Source organism: Charadrius vociferus, unplaced genomic scaffold (assembly GCF_000708025.1).
Source record: "Charadrius vociferus isolate BGI_N301 unplaced genomic scaffold, ASM70802v2 scaffold88, whole genome shotgun sequence".
Classification (NCBI taxonomy): domain Eukaryota; kingdom Metazoa; phylum Chordata; class Aves; order Charadriiformes; family Charadriidae; genus Charadrius; species Charadrius vociferus.
In genome coordinates, this window is record NW_009649619.1 from 483118 (window position 1) to 500288 (window position 17171).

General features: G+C 37.4%; 1 protein-coding gene across 5 annotated transcripts in view; it reads left to right on the forward strand.

The window, feature by feature from the left end:
* Nucleotides 1-2645: 2645 nt before the first annotated feature.
* The window catches only part of ADD1 (adducin 1 (alpha)), a 31988-nt gene continuing 17462 nt past the window's right edge, over nt 2646-17171 (forward strand). For 3 of the 5 annotated variants that reach the window (XM_009890509.1, XM_009890511.1, XM_009890512.1), the window contains exons 1-9: nt 2646-2885; nt 4790-4952; nt 6141-6292; nt 9565-9645; nt 11400-11549; nt 12537-12680; nt 12800-12898; nt 13286-13462; nt 15243-15494. In XM_009890509.1, the coding sequence (XP_009888811.1) occupies nt 2691-2885; nt 4790-4952; nt 6141-6292; nt 9565-9645; nt 11400-11549; nt 12537-12680; nt 12800-12898; nt 13286-13462; nt 15243-15494 (1413 nt within the window). In that variant the 5' untranslated portion in view covers nt 2646-2690. Of the gene's footprint in view, nt 2886-4789; nt 4953-6140; nt 6293-9564; nt 9646-11399; nt 11550-12536; nt 12681-12799; nt 12899-13285; nt 13463-15242; nt 15588-17171 lie in introns of all 5 variants that reach the window. The other 2 variants (XM_009890508.1, XM_009890510.1) reach the window with 1 other exon arrangement.

A 17171-nucleotide genomic window follows, 5' to 3' on the forward strand; every position in this document is an offset into this window, starting at 1 on the left:
CGGTTCAGTTTGTCTTTATTTGTGGGCTTGCCATTGTGCTGTTTCTAAGCTCTGATTCTTTGTGATAAGCAGAGGGTGGTGAAGTTCAGACTTCGATTGAACCAAGTGAGCTCTTATTGTAAGAGAGTAAGCCATATGTTTGGACCTGCAAACTCTAATTTTTCAGCCAAAACCTAGATGTAGAGACATCAGGATAGCTAATAGAGCTCAGAAGAGGGGTTGTGGAAGGTGGTGGTGGGCCTTCGAAAGCATTTTTGGGGTATGAAATGGCAGCTAGTGCAAGCTGGAGGTTGTGATGAAGAAGAGAAATTAGAGGGTGTGTGTTAGGGATCTGAAGCTGCCAAAGGAGAGGTGACTTCTTTGCTGTAACATCACTTGCTTAAAACTTTCTAAGTGTAATACCTTAAAAAATTTTCCACGTGGATAAAAGCATTGTTTATTCTTGCTACACCCTGTATTTCTTCCTGGGTGGAGGAAAGCTAGCAATTAAAAGAAGTTATAATAATAAAGATGTGCATAAGTGCTTACTTCAAAGCAAAGGGGGGGGGGGGGGGGGAAAAAAAAAAAAAAAAAAACCCAACAGCATTTTAATCCGACCATGACTTTTAAAGCTTAAACTGACTGATTTAAAATGAAATAATTTAAACCATGCAGAGGCATCTGTGTGTGTTTATTTAGCAACTCAGTGGGTGGAAATCACTGAGCATCAGAAACTCGAGTGTCTTAAGTGCTAACATAGATCGTGATAGTAGTATCCTCTTCTGCAGAGGCAAGGAAAATACGTTTCTTTTGCTCCTTGTATTCAACTGTCTCAGTTCAGTGATTTGTTCATTCTGAAATAAAAAACAATTGAGTTTTGAAACTTGTTTTCTAATATAAGAATTAAAGAAGATGAGATCTGCTAGCTCTGAAGTCTTGAAGCAGGTATTTTTCTTCACTGCAATGATTTTAACATAATCTGTATTTCAAAAGAATTTATGTAAACTTGCTTTTTCTGTGTGGATCCACATCTGAGGTGGTTTTAGCTAATAAATATGCAAATAAATGCCTAATCAAATTAAAATCCACAAGGAACTACAATTTAAGATGAGTCACTAAGAAAAATCTAAAAATAGTTAAAGAATAGACATATATCAAAATTTACTAGTTATAACCTGTAGAAGATTAATCATTACTTAAATGAAGATACATACAATCTTTCCTACTACATAGCAAAAAAGAATTGCAATGACTTGATAGTATCAGCAGATTTTAATGGTACTAATCCTTGCAAAACTGAAGATGCGTAATGAAATTGACTGTTTAAATTGGGGTTCTCCTTACTGTGTGAACCCCGAATCTAAATTGGTATTATTGAAAGTAATTATTGAAAGTTTTGCCTTACTGGGACAGGAAGCTAGATTCTGCTACTTTATTCCTTTTATCTATTCTTCCACCTCCAGGACAAGACCTACTAGCTTTTCTTGGCACATTCAGTAAAGTTGCTAAATGTCACGATAGCAGGGGATTTCAACCTTGCATATTTTGTGTATAATGTAAATAATTGCGGTCTGCCGAACTAGCAAGCCATGCAGAGTTGAATATTCTTACTACAGTTCAGTGACATGCGGTTTGTGTTAGTGACATTTTATTTAATCATGTATGATATGCCAAGAAAATAAATCTTTTCTGAAAAAACTTTATTTTAATTTGGTATGTCAGATGATCAGGAATCAGAGGTTTGAGTCTCAAGGTGTTGCAAGGGTGGCTTTATTGAACTAGTTGCTTGTCAGTGGAAGACTTCAAAAAAATCTTTTGAAAAAGGATTTTGGAATGCAGGTTATAATTTTGTGCCCAGAAAACTGTGATAGTGTTACTGAAAGGGATTCTTATGAGTGAAAGAAGGATGTGTGAGTATGAGAATACCAGCTGAGTTTTCAGCATTTCTAGTAGATACATTCAGTTGACGATTACAACATACAAAACTGAAATGAACCCTGGCTAGTGGGTGGGGTTCTGTTTGTGTGTGTGTGCTTTCCAGATTCTAAAACCCATATGCTGATGTAGTGATGTGCATGTTGATGAATAAACCTAAAATAAATATATTTGTGAAAAGCATGCCTCAGGATGTAGAGTCAGTATTTCTGAGTTTGTCTCCAGAAATGCGTTTAAAATCTGAACATATTTTGGTGGGGTTGATTCTTCATATTAATGAACATGTGTAATGTCCTATTTTCTGTAATATTCTTCTCACTACATCTGCTTTGACTTTTTAAATATATATTTAAAAGAAAACACAAACAAGACCAAACAAAACTCCAATGATTTTAGACCTCACGTATTTTGAACTTCTGTCGTTGTCTGTGAGAAAGTTTGAAGGACTTCCATGCTTGTGAAAATCAAGCTGTGTAGACAGCTTAAAGAACTGGAGATAGTTTGAATGGGAAATCTTGCGTAGCATGTACGTATGTAGCACATTTGAATTTGCGTATATGTTAGCCTTGTATTTTAAAATCTTTTTTTCTCCTCTAAAATATTGCTGTCCATTTGCGTAATATGGTTTCTGTGTTTGGGAAGCCATGCTAATTTTAGATGGATTTGAACTGTCACTCTGAAACAAGAAATATGTTTGAAGTTCTTAAATATTTCCTTGCTTGATTTATTTATTTCTCTTCTCTGCCCCCTCTCCATAGGTTCCTTAAAACTGTGCTATGAATGGTAATTCTGGTGTGGGGGTGGTGACTTCACCACCTCCAACAACAGCCCCTCATAAAGAGAGGTATTTTGATCGAGTTGATGAAAATAATCCAGATTATTTGAGAGAGAGGAATATGGCACCTGACCTTCGCCAGGATTTTAATATGATGGAACAGAAGAAGAGAGTCTCCATGATTCTTCAAAGCCCAGTAAGAAAAGAAAATGCTCCAATTTTGAAGTTATAAATTTAATGTCTCTATTTCTAATATTGCTATGGAATTGGAGAAATTTGTGGTATCATAGATCCAGTTGATCTTTTTTCTCATTGGCCTTTCTTCTAAAGTATCCTAATTTTAGCATAATTTTTCCTCACATTATCTGGTTGGATTTTTATTGTCAACTCATGAAGCAGCTCCTCAGTCTTGCTTTCAGAATTCTCTCTGTATTCGTCAACTTTTTTTCATTTTGTCTATCTAGTCCTGGTCAGACATTTTTTTGCTTGTTTCATATATTTAGAATCATAGAATGGTTTAGGTTGGAAAGCACCTTGAAGGTCGAGTTCCAACCCCCCTGCCATGGGCAGGGACACCTTCCACTAGACCGGGTTGCCCAAGGCCACGTCCAGCTTGGCCTTGAACACCCCCAGCAATGGGGCTTCAACAACCTCTCTGGGCAACCTGTGTGCCTTACCACCCTCACAGTGAAAAACTTCTTCCTAATGTTTAATCTAAACCTGCCCTCTTCCATTTTGAAGCCATTTCCCCTCATCCTATCACTACATGCCCTAGTAAAAAGTCCTTCCCCAGCTCTCCTGTAGGCCCCCTTTAGGTACTGGAAGGCCTCAATAAGATCTCCTCGGAGCCTTCTCTTCTCCAGGTTGAACAGCCCCAGCTCTCTCAGCCTTTCCTCATAGGAGAGGTGCTCCAGCCCTTGGATCATCCTCGTGTCTCTCCTCTGGACACACTCCAGCAGGTCCATGTCTTTCTTATGTTGGGGACTCCAGAGCTGGATGCAGTACTCCAGGTGGGATCTCACAAGAGTGGAGTAGAGGGGCAGAATCACCTCCCTTGACCTGCTGGCCACACTTCTCTTGATGCAGCCCAGGATGCGGTTGGCCTTCTAGGCTGTGTTTGCACATTGCTGGCTCAAATTCATTTAAACATTTAATTTAATTAACTCTGCTGAGAGTAGCTTGTACAAGGCAGGTCTGTCCTGTGCTCAGTTTTCATGCGTGATTCTGACGTGAAATATTTTTATATATCTCTTTCTGAAAAGGTGCACAATAATACATTATGAATTATTTGAAATGTAATATTAAAGATGTTTCCCTTGGGGAGAAAGTACACAACACCAAATGTCTCATAACATTTGTACCTTTTGTAATAACTGACAGGTTACTGTAGATATGAAACATTTCATGACATGACTTCATTAAGAATAGGAATAGAATAGTGGTATATTTCCAGTCTTTCCATGTGAAATCAATGCATTTTATTTAGATTCACTTACCAGTTGGTATACTTCTGTGAGTACAAATACCAATGTTCTTGTCAAAAGCAGCAGCTCCCAGCAATAGTAAAAAAGTCTTGTTTTCTTCCTTTCAAAGTTAAAACCAAAACAAAACCAAAAAAAACTCCACCCAAACCAACCAGCAAAAAAGTAAACAACCCCTTGTTTAAACATATTTTAAAAATTCAATGGCTATTCCTTCCTGTGTTCCTGGATGTCTTCTTGGCTCTCAGTTGCCTGTGAGCCACACTGGTAATTGTCCTTCTTTTTGCTGTTTCTACTAGTTTTCCTTTCATGTTTTGTGATAAAGTTGATTGTACATTCTGCTGCTTCTTCCAGAAACCCATATTAATAGGTTCAATGAGTTTTGGTGTTACGTGAAGAGAGAATGCTGGAATTTTCATTCACAAAAAAATAAGTGACTCATATCATTGGAGCTCCCGAGAGCAACATTTTCAAGTAACGTTGTGTGCAGTACTGCTGCCCTGATCTGTTTTTCAGAATACATATAGGATGTTTCCATCTAAGTGCTAAAAAGAAGCTGTGTATGAAAGGTTGAAATTAATTTGAACATGGTTTAAAATGTGCAACGTCCTGTTGCTAGGCTTTTTGTGAAGAACTGGAATCCATGATCCAGGAGCAATTTAAGAAGGGGAAGAACCCAACAGGTTTATTGGCTTTACAGCAGATTGCAGATTTCATGACAACAAATGTACCAAATGTCTACCCTGCAGCACCACAAGGCGGAATGGCTGCATTAAACATGAGTGAGTGCACCTTAATTTATAATAGTTGAATTCTTTTCCTTTTTTTTTTTTTTTTTTTGAAGGCTTAAAACAAACAAAGACAGTGTGAATGAAGTGAAAAGTGCTGTGAAGTTCAAATGCTGTCCTGTTCTGCTCATAGGAACATTGCAAACATAAAGTGAATTGATTAGTTTCTAAATGCCACAGTGGTATGCAATGTCATTCATGTATATAATTTGTATCAAAAGCTATTTCAAGTATGGTATCTTAATTGAAAAGTAGGCCTGAGAAGTCAGCGCTAGTAAAAAAATTAGAGATTTAAATATTGCTCATGTTTACTACTTGGATTGTCTGCAGGAAAATTAAATGCTCATTAGTAGTCTAGTAACAGTGAAGTTCTTTAGAAACTAATTATTTTTGCCATTGAAATACTATTTGCCATTTTCTTCTGTGAAGTGAAGCTATAGACAAGAAACATCAGCAAGCAAAACAAATAAGGAAAACAAAAACCAAAACGTGCAAATGCATGTACACACAGGTTTTGTGTTAAGATAATACAAATCCTTGCCTGTGCTCCAAAATAAATTTATTTTTTAGCCTGTAGCATGGCCTGATTCTGCTTTATCACAGTTACTTTTAACCACATTTTTAATTGCACTGTAACTAGAACTACAGTTTTTATAATTATTTACCGTAATCCTCCTCTCTCTAGCTTGTACTTAAGTTTTCCCAGTTAAATGAACTTGTGTGCATCTTTTTAAATGTTCAGTTCTCCTTTTCAGGAATACCAAATCATATATCTCAAAAAGTGGACTATTTGGGGTTACATTTTTCTGTTAGCAGTTAAGTTGTATTTTGCAGACAATCCTTAGTTTGTCCTTAGTTTAGGGGGGGGGGGAATTGCTGAGGAACACACTGTCACCTTAGCACTAATGAATATCGAGGAAGGAAACGAATGCTGAGGTTACCAAAGATAAATGACCTTGTCTGAGGCTGTCATTATGTTCATGTAATATAAATTACGACATCATAGTAATGGAAGTTTGCTACCCGTTTCTTAGGTTAATATGTTGATATAAACTATTAAGAACAACCCCTATAATAACAGTGCATGTTGTTAGGTTTTAACTGATGTTGAATGCAACCCTTCTTGTGGTTTTTTTTTTTGTTGTTGTTTGTTTGGGGTTTTTTTTTACCCCTTCTTTTCAGGTCTTGGCATGGTGACACCAGTGAATGATCTGAGAGGATCAGATTCCATTGCTTATGAAAAAGGAGAGAAGTTGTTACGGTGTAAATTGGCAGCTTTCTACAGATTAGCAGATCTCTTTGGCTGGTCTCAGCTTATTTACAATCATATAACAGTGAGTATTGAATCAACAGATAACTGAACCAATTGTTTCAACATACAAAAGAATTGCCTCCCTCCCCCATCTGTCATTTTTTTCTTTGTGTGGAAGAGGAGCAAAGTGGTATTGAAAGGAGTATAATAGTGAAGCGATTTGTCATCGCATCTCAAGAATAAGAACTGGAACAGCTTGGATGTCAGCTACCATAGACTGAATAGAGTCTTAAGAGAGTGTACGTGAAAGTTCTTATGATGAAATTAAGTTTCCTCAAAGACTCGGTCTTTTAGTATCTTAAATGCTTTGAATAACTGTATGTATTATTCTACAAGGTCATGTCTTAATTTTTTTGCTAAGTACTAAAATATCTTTTTATTAGTCATTCAGTTGAATTTTATAATTCAAGGTACTTCTGGAAAAGAAGCCATAGTATTTCTGAACATGAGCAAACTACTTAGCTTAATGCGGGGTGCCAGCAATTTTCCTTGCAACTGAGTAATTGCTGGCATCCATAAAAATAATGACAAGGAGGTCAAATCAAGGAGGTTTTATATGCCAGAGGAATGATGAACATGAGTCTTATGAGTAAAGTCACAGCTGTGGTGTGCACCCCAGTCAATTGTTTTCCTAACAGAGCTGAATTGTTTGTTTGTTTTTTTTTTCTACATGGTAGAGGTTGTCCTTTATATATTTACAGTTCTTCTAGTTGCAGTCTGAGTGCAATATGGTAATTGTATTATTACTCCTTTTTGAGATTTCAGGGTATATTATTTGTGAACCGATGAAGATGATAAATCATGTGGGTAGGCATAGAATCAGGGCAATGCTGGTTAGATAGTTTGGTTCCTTTAGTAAGGGAAAGTATCCAACATAATGGTTCTTGTAAACAACTCTGTGCTGCCCCCTGATTTTTTTCATACGTGACAGAAGAACTGATTTTGTAAAAGGGACATTAATGTGGTAAAAAGATTACTAGGCAAGTAGATTTGGAGATGGCTTTCTAGCATGAAGTTCAGCTCTGGGAATGTTTATGCATTTAGATAAAAAGTTAAATGTAATGAAGAGCAGTGTGCCTGGGGAAGTGGTTAAGGCAAGGTTGTGTGACTGGGGCAGAATGCCTCAAGTTTGCTTTCTTTTGGTGGGGGCAGCACAGGAAGATTAGATAATGGTGATACCAGTTGATTGGATAATGGAGGTACCAGAAGACAGTCAAAGCACTTGGAGTATGAGATTCTGAAAGTATTTTAGGTGGTTTTGAAGGGCAGTGGTACTGGAAAGCTCTTGGTTAATGGTTTGTCACCGGCAATCACAAGCAGTAGTAGTTTTACAAACTCCTCCAGTAAATAGCATTCTGAAAGGTGACTAACAGATATAATTTAACCTTCAAATCTAGAACAAAGTTGTTATATTTACAAAATAGTATTGTCTTTGTTCTGTATGCCCATACCTGAAGTAGTAGTGTAAGTAGTAAGGCACTCCTTTGTAATGTGGTAAATGCCTACCACTTCATGTAGGGCTAGAGTTGATCTCAGGTGGTCTTTTTTTTTTTTTTTTTCTGTGAGTGGATGCTCTAATTACTAGGTGATTGCATTAAAGTTAAAAGCTGCCAGTGCACTTCTTAAGGAAGTGAAAAGATAAAACAGCCTTCTGTGAGGGGCATAAGCCTGTGTGTTAGAGGAGAAAAGAGCTGTGAGGATATGAGAGCATATGCTGATCTGGGCATATCAGGGAGCTGGGTGGAGTATCTTTGCTTTTCTGGATCCTGACCGATCACTCACACCTGCTGTGTGTGGAGTTGTTCAGACTGGTGTGGTCCTGATGCAGAAGCAGAATTACAGAACATCAAGAGCTTTCCTGTCAAGTACAATAATGTAGAGTAAACTTGGGTGCCTCCAGGGTTAGGCAGAATTTGAGATTACAGGGTTACAGAAGGTACACATCGTTTATTTGATCTAATCCTAAAGTAATGTGGTTTGTGGGTCTTGCTGCTTGTTTATCTTATGTTGGAGCTTTCTTATTAGCTTTTGCAGCATTTTGAATAATAACCTGGTTTTTGTCTTGCATAAATATGTGAAAGATTTTCTAAATAATTTACACTTCTGTAATGGAGAACTATTTTGGTGCTTCATAAAATTATGGGTTAACTTGAACTAACTGGTGCAGTTAAGGCTGGTGCAGTTCACGCTGTAGCATGTTAACAGCTGGTTGTAAAGGAAGCTAGATTTGTACTAGAAGCTTTTGGATGACTGATCAACTACTTATTTTGAAACTTTCCCCCTACAGTAGAACTATATCAAAGTTTATATGTATTTAGTGTTGCAAGTAGTAGAAGACATGAGGGACCATAAAGTAGCTGCATCTCGGGGAAATGGAAAACTCATAAATAAATAACATTTTAAAAATAGTAAAATAAAACAAACAACGCCCCCCCAAAAAACCCACAAAACCACAAAATAGGGAGTTGTCTCGCGTGTCTAGTAAAACATTTGAAGCCTTTTAATTCTCCATTGAGAGACACCTAAACTACCTAGCTGTCCCGTGCTTTTCATTGTACAGAGTTCGAACAGACTCATGCCAAGATACGAATGGTTTGAAGTCAGAATTATTTTTGTGTTATAAACTCCTGATTGTGTGAATTAGACAAAAGAGCAAAAACATAAGTGGGGGTCAGGATACTTGGCAGAAAACCTGCAAGTGTGCTGTACTGCTCACGGATGTCTCACATGGCACCAGCATCCTTGATGAAACCCTTCTCAGCATCAAGATGTTTCAGATCTGTGGGCCAAACTCTTGCATTTTCTCACACACTTTTTTCTACCTTCTGTTTTACTAGGGTAGAGATACAGTTGGAGTATAAACTCATTCTTCAAAAAAAACCCACAAACCAAACAACCAAAAACCAACCACCAAAAAACCCAACAAAACCAAAACAAGCAAAAAAAACCCCCAAACCACACAGTAACTTTTTTCCCCCCACTTCTTTTGGTATCATTGCTTTTATCCACAGTAGTCTAGTTGTCATTACCACAGGATCTAAGGATTTACTACCTTCCACCAATCTTGAAGGACTCTGGCATGTATCTACCATCTGGTTTTGTTCAACATGAGTTAATTAACTGTGCGCTGAGTTGATAATCTGTTGTAGCATACATGACAGTCATATTGCATATGTTACAGGCATACTTGCCCGTTCCATACTCAGGAAGTGAAAGTAACTTTCACAGTTTTGGGTCTTCTTGTGTGCTTTAATAAAACATTCTTAATAACTTTTACTCTTGTTTTATCCTTAGGCCAGAGTAAATTCTGAGCAGGAGCACTTCCTCATTGTACCTTTTGGGCTGCTCTATAGTGAAGTTACTGCATCTAGTCTGGTAAGCAATTACTGTTTTTCACAGCTGTAAAATATGAATAGCTGAATCTGCTCTGTCTGTATATCTGTCACCATTTAACTTCTGTCCTAGAGAATATTTTACTCTGTGTTACATCTTTAGAATAATTTTATTGAACATGACTGCTTTTGCTACAGCTGAGGTATCTCTGGGAGATATTTCTTTGCACATGTTCACCACCAGGTGTCCTCCAGTTGATCTAGCTGTAAAGAAAAGCCAGGTCATTTGGATAAGCTGATCACATTGTGCTCTTGAAAGCTGCTGCCTGTTGAATCAGGCTTGTCAACGGCAACAGTATGTGTTTCAGTCAAAGATGATTCAAACCAATTACAATTTCAAGACCTTATGTCAGATGCCTGATTTAGTTGCCATCGTTTAATGATGTAAGTAGCTGAGGGTATAGATAAACTATATTTTTGAGATCTAATGGTTGCAGCTGAAGACACAATTTCCTTAACTGTTAGCTAGTGGGAAGCATTTTGTAAACATTTGTCTTCAGTCTAGTCTATACTGCTGCTGAAAACAACTTGAGTTAATGTGGTTGACTGTCTTGTGTTGAAACAAAATAGAAATTTTCACACTATTCTTTCCACCTGGCTACTGTAAGGTAAGTAACCTCTAGCAGAGACATGAGGTAACTACGTGCAGAGTAGCAACATTTCAAACTCGTGTTGTTCTTGACACCTTAAGGTCCCAATACTCCCCCTCGGCTATCTGTGAAGTTGGCTCTTATATAACTCCACCTTAACCACCTGTAGAATTTTAATTGAAAAAGCTATAGGAAAAGGAATGGAGAAAACTGAGACCTGCCCTTTCTTGTTACTACAAGTTTTTTAGAAGAGGTTGAGGGCCACACTGTGGGGGTATTCCGTGTGTTTTGGGTTGGTTTTTTTTTTCTTTTTAAGGCATCCTGCTTTTATCTCTATATCAGGAACGTAAATACCTTGAGAATGAAGGTTGCGTGAAGGTAGTGAAATGCACGCACACAGAGTAGAGAGCATGTTCATGCAGAAAATAGCTAGCAGCAAGATTTAATAAGATAGACTACAGTGATAAGGCACATAGCTTAGCCAGATGAGCACGCTGACCATCAGCCTGCGTACACAACTGACTGTTTATTGCCCCTTTCTCTCCATTTCTCCCATGCTTGTTCTTCCCTTCGCCACTCTGAAACTCCATTTTCTCTGGTCTTGTTCTCTCCCAAATAAACAACCCATGCATAATTACTTTTTCCCTTTTATTCCAGTCTTTCTACATCCATATCCAAATTTGGTATTTATAATATTATTACCTGGGCAATCTCAGCCTTACATGGTATCAGTGGTATGATTACCTAAGTCCTGGCCTTTCAAGAATCTACTCCCCAAAACATCCCAGTACTCCTCTTCAGGTATCTGTAAAGTTTGCAAGTTTCTTATATAACTCCACCATAAATCTCTGTGAAATGCAGCCATTTGTCACAGCGCTGTCTGTAACTTTTGTCAGCTTCTCGCACTATTACCTGTTACATGCAGCGATTTCTCGTCTTGTATCCAGTAGTTCCGCATATTCTCTTCAGTTAGCTTAATCTCAAGCTGGGGCCCTGATCACCTACCTACAGCCTTATTGTGCACATTTTGACACTTGTTAAAATACTGAAAGAAATACGGTTTTACAGCTTCAGTGGTAGATGCTGAATTAAGTCAGATTTTTGGCAGTCTTGATTGATTTATGAAACTAATTCTTTTCATTCCCAGGTTAAAATCAATATTCAGGGAGATGTAGTTGATCGTGGAAGCACTAACTTGGGAGTAAACCAAGCTGGTTTTACTTTGCACTCTGCAATTTACGCAGCTCGACCTGATGTTAAATGCATTGTTCATATTCATACGCCAGCAGGGGCAGCGGTAAGCACACATTTTAGAACTGTTCTGTTTCCTCCACCTCATCCAGCTAGAAAATAGGGGGGTCCCCCTTCATCATAGTTTTGCCTCCTTTTTGAAGGGGACAGAGCCTTTAAGTCTGCCTTCAAATGTATGGTTCTGTTTGAATCAATCAGATCCTCCTTATTTGCTTGTTATGTGAGTGATCAGACAGTAAATTGAGCTGTATAATTGGAAACTGCTTATTTCATATTTGTGTGTCATTTACCAAAAAAGACTGTATCTTTTAACAGTGAGTCGTAAGAGCTTTAGCACATTTTGTTGGTTTAGTAAGGCACAATTTATCAAGGTTTTCTTAAATATTTGAAACTTTTCCAATACCTCTCATTAGAGCAAATGGTTACAAGTCAGTTTTACCTCTTTGGAATTTTTTGAGAGAGTTATCTTGTGACTGTATTACAAAGTTCACATTCTGGGTTTTTTTTGTTTAGTTGGTTTTTTATATTATATTTTTAACTGATTAACAGCAGTGATACAACCATTCTAAGGATAAATTATCAGATTCCTAAAATTTTGAATTACAGAGTAGTCTTTAAAAGTATTCCTTAATTTTTACCTGCAGTGCTGCGGAATTACCTGTGTCACTAAATTTCTTCTTTTTGGAGGAAATAAAAAATAATTGAAAGGAATGAAGGATGCAGTTGATTTTGGGGTTTGGATTTTTTTTTTTCCCCTGAGTCTTTTCATATTGATGTTGATGTCATGTAAAAGCAACCACACTGAGTCAGATCCGAGATCAATCTCACTTTTTGTATCCAATCCAAAAGTTGTGAAAAATAAAAGCTTTAGGGATGGGAGTATAAGACCACTACATATGTGCCTGTATAGACACATACTTATAATATATAAAAATCTGGTTTTATTATAATTTTTATCATGACTATATTTTCATTTTTTCCTTGTTTTTTTCTGTTGCAAGAAAATTAAGTGAGTTGGTTTAATATTTCTCAGGTTTCTGCAATGAAGTGTGGTCTCTTGCCAATTTCACCTGAAGCACTTTCTCTAGGGGAAATAGCTTATCATGACTACCATGGTATTTTAGTGGATGATGAAGAAAAGGTGGTTATTCAGAAAAATTTGGGGCCTAAAAGCAAGGTCAGTATTCACATTTGTAATTAAAGTATGTGTTGAGGGGGGGGGGGGGGTGTTATTTAATCAAGAGCAAGAAAGTGCTTGCCTTACTGCTGTTAACTTTCCTTGCAATGTCTCTCTAGGTCCTTATTCTCAGAAACCATGGCTTAGTCTCAGTCGGAGAGACTGTTGAGGAGGCTTTCTACTATATTCATAATCTAGTGCTTGCCTGTGAGATTCAAGTAAGACTTTCAGTCTGTTATGTAATAATACAGTGTTCTATATTAACCTTCAAACAGATTAATAGTTGTGCACTTCACTGGTTGAACTCTTGATCTAAAATTGGTGATCTGTGAAATCATTATGTTATGCAAGGATATCCAAAACATTGGTTTAACCAGCAATATTCCAATACTGTATTTGAACCATTGATTTGATATATACTGCCTATTAAAATAGACATATTTTCAAAGCCTTGAGACAGGTTTTACACAAGTATGTTAAATTTATTTAGCTTTAAAATGAAGTAGACTTCTTCTGTTTTGCTGATGTCATTTTTAAAAAAAATTTTTGGGGTCTTTTTTTCCCCTCCCCTCAAGAAACTAATAGATGACTTTATTGTTTTTAAGGTACGTACCCTGGCCAGTGCAGGTGGACCTGACAATTTAGTGCTTTTAGATCCTGGAAAGTATAAAGCCAAGTCTCGTTCCCCTGAGTCTCCAGCAGGTGAGGGTACTGTATCCCATCCAAAATGGCAGATTGGCGAACAGGAATTTGAAGCTCTTATGCGAATGCTTGATAATCTGGTAAGACAGGTGTTTTTGTTCAATTGTTTCATATGATAACGTATAAAATACTTCAAAAGCTGCAATAAGAGACATTAGTAAAGAATGGGGTGAATGTAGTTGGGATAGTTTATAGAGCCTGCAGGCTGTTCTTTCCCAAAGATTAAGGGCCCTCAGAGGAGGAGACAACATGAAAAGCATCACAAAATGTTTCAGGGGTCTTTTGTGCAGATAGCAGATTTAATTCTGTATTCATAATCTGGTAGTTATCAGTGAGATGAAAGGGGATCCTCCTGTAATTTGGCACTTCCAAGTGAGAGTACTGTGATGTTGCTATTCCTTCGTGTGTGTCTTCCCCTCTGTTCCCATCCCCTCCCAAAATGCGTAAAACGGTGTTAATGTTTTGTCAGGTGCAGGGATCCAGCGTGATTTGACTTTGTAAGACTCTACCAGAACCTAGAAGAGCTCAAAAGACAGACTTCAAATAAATAAATAAAAGTCTTCAGATAAAATGGTTTCAGTAAAATCCCATCTGTAATGAATGACCAGCTATGAAAATTTTCTCTCCAGTTTTAATGGGAAAGATGTTTCCTGTCGTAAGGCCCCAAATGGTAATTGTAGACAGTGGTAATGAACATACCAAAAAATATGAGCACTATAATAATCAGATGTAGTCTTCTGATTTGTGATGTAATTAATCTTTTTCCTTTGTAGACTTAACTGTGGTCTTCACAGTAATGTGATGCACATACCCCTGACAGGATCCACACTGATGATGATCTTAAAACACTATCCATCACATATACTATGTAGTAAATAACTAGGGTTTTTTCCCCTTTGATCAGTGTCCTATCTGTAGTATGGAAAAAAAATAATCAGGCTACTTCATTAGTAATCTGAGTATCTGTGTTTTCACATCAAAGTGATCAGCTATAACCTGAAGTTGATAGAAAAATTCTCATTGATTTTAGCAATAATGAGACTGTTAATGTAGTTGGCTATGGGTAGCGGAATCCCACTGTTGCTGGCTGGTACCTTTGGCAGGTTTAGTTGGATTTCAGTTTCTCTAAGGAGCGTCAGTTTTATGTTTCTTACTGCAAACGGGAAGCAGCATCACAAAGAAAATAGCATTGTACTCACTAGGAACACAGGAATGGAAAGGAGCTTTCAGTCGTCCAGTACAGGCCCTTAGTATTACAGATAGCCACATATTGTATTGGATGGTTAACTACATTAGGCAGTAGATAGTTACTCAAGATGCGCTTTGATCATTAAAAGGTGGAGCAGCAGCCAAGTTAATGCCTCAGCAGTCCTTAATGCATGGAAACTCTGCAAAGAAAGCCAAGTCCGCGTACTCAGGACTTGAAGTTTCTTTACCACCAGCTTTGTCTATAAAAAAATTTGAGTGCTTTGGGAGGCAGGCTGTTCAGAGGCTCTCTTTGAGCTGCATTGAAAATAGTTTGCTAGGGGAAACTTCTTAAAGAAACTGTTAAATGTCCTTTTTGCATGTTAAATTCCGAGCAAAATATGGAAGAAAGCAGGAGAAAATATGCCTAGTGTACTATGGAAGGTAAAAAAGGAAACAATGTAATTCAGAGGAAGTAGGAGAGAAAACATAGGTAAAGAAGATCAGGGAGAGGAGAGAATACGGACATAAAAGTAGCATTCTTGAAGCCTTCCCTTGTATACAATACGTTGAATTCTAGATTTTAGAATGTAGAAGAGATCTGTTTATCTGCCCTAAGTATTGTATCAAAACTTGGAGATGTAGAAGACTAATTCTGCTGCTCTGCTTCTTCAGGGATACAGAACCGGCTATCCGTATCGATGCCCTGCTCTGAGAGAGAAATCTAAAAAATACAGCGATGTTGAGATTCCAGCTAGTGTCACAGGTTACTCCTTTACTAGTGATGGCGAATCAGGCACTTGCTCCCCCCTCAGACACAGTTTTCAGAAACAGCAACGAGAGAAGACAAGGTGGCTGAACTCTGGCCGAGGTGATGATGCTTCAGAAGAAGGGCAGAATGGCAGCAGTCCCAAGTCGAAGACTAAGGTGTGGACGAACATTACACACGATCACGTGAAACCCTTGCTGCAGTCTCTCTCGTCCGGTGTCTGCGTGCCAAGCTGTATTACCAACTGCTTGGTCTGTGCCTACCTTACTGTTCATAGTTAGATGATGTAGAGCAACTTGGGGTGGCTGGCACTTCGAGGCTTTGGGAAGAAAAAGATTACTCTCCTAATTCTTTTCTTCTTTCTTATATAAAAAAACTAAATGTGTTTTACTAACCACTTAATTTGGCTTTGATTAGATGTGAGCTGTAAAAATCATGTTGCTTGTTAGTGCTTAAAACTGCTTAAGACTTTGGAGCCTCTAGTTTTCTTTCGGCTTTTCAAGCTAATGACCAAACAGGTTGAATCATAGTTTTGACTGAATAGGCTCTGCATTTAAATGGTTTAATTAAGGACAACTGTGTTAGGGAACTACTAATTCTGTCTGCATGAAAGCTTTTCAGTTAAAACAAAAATGCAACTAACTATTCAATGCACTTTTGTACAAGTATATATAAAAATAATCAAATTTCTATCCTCTGTTACATGTACAAACTTAATTTGCAAGCCATTTGCAGCCCTCTCTTTGTACAGGAGGGTAGAATTGATTTCAAAGTATTTGTCTTGGGTTTTTTTTCCTTAAGCAGTTTTTCTTCTCTAGTTTCTTAGCTCCTCTTCCTGTCCTGTTTACTATGCTTTTGTCTACCCCAAAGCCTCTGAGTGTTCACAACCAGCTGCCTTCTGCATGTAGTGTTGCATGTAAGTAGATGGCCATAAATGGAAAGTCTTTCCTAAAGTATCAGCTGGGTGCGGCATGACTAAAGTGCAGCTCAGGCCATCAGCAGGCACTAATCGATAGATTCTGCAACCGGTGCTTTTTTTTTGTTTATCAATGCTGCTTACAGTTAAATTTTGCACTGAAAGATATGTTGATTGAAAAGCAAAAGTATCAAATGCTTTCAAATGGAGATCAGTAGCTGTTGGTGTGTAATGTGGTTTTGATATTTTCTTGGGCGTATACAGAGGACGTAGAATGTAGGCAGGGATTTGCACACATACAAGCTTTTGTAACGGTTGACTTAAGCTGAAATATAGTAGTTCAGTAGTACTTCAGTAGAGGTACAATGCATAGTAGTAGTATGGTTACAGGTGAGTCTTAAAAAAAAATAATAAAACTAGTGCTCTTGAAATGGAAAAAAATACACATTATTTTTTTCCAGAACACCTCTTCATTCTTATTTACCCCTACAAAACTGTGCTTCACCTCTGAATGCATTCAGAGTTCTCTATAGTTTGAATGCTTTTTATGGAATGATTATACAGGCAATGTGTGTACTAAAATATATAGTGTTAACATGTAGAAAGCCCTGAAAAACCAGAGGATCTCTATGGTATTTTTGTGGTGTTCTTTTTGGTTTAAGAAATTAGTATATACATATATTGTTTGTACTATCAACATTTTACTAAACTCAACCATAGTTCTGCCTTGATTGGAAGAAAGCTTAAAGCTATGCATATGTTTGGAGCAATTTGTGATTTTCAACCTTAGCTCACAAAGTAGGTAGTATTTTATGGTAGTATTTTATATTTGAAATTATTAGTGAAAGATTGAAGCAAAATTCCTGCTCAGAAGCTAGTCTTGTTTAATGATATACTGAAGCAATAGAAAATTTCATAC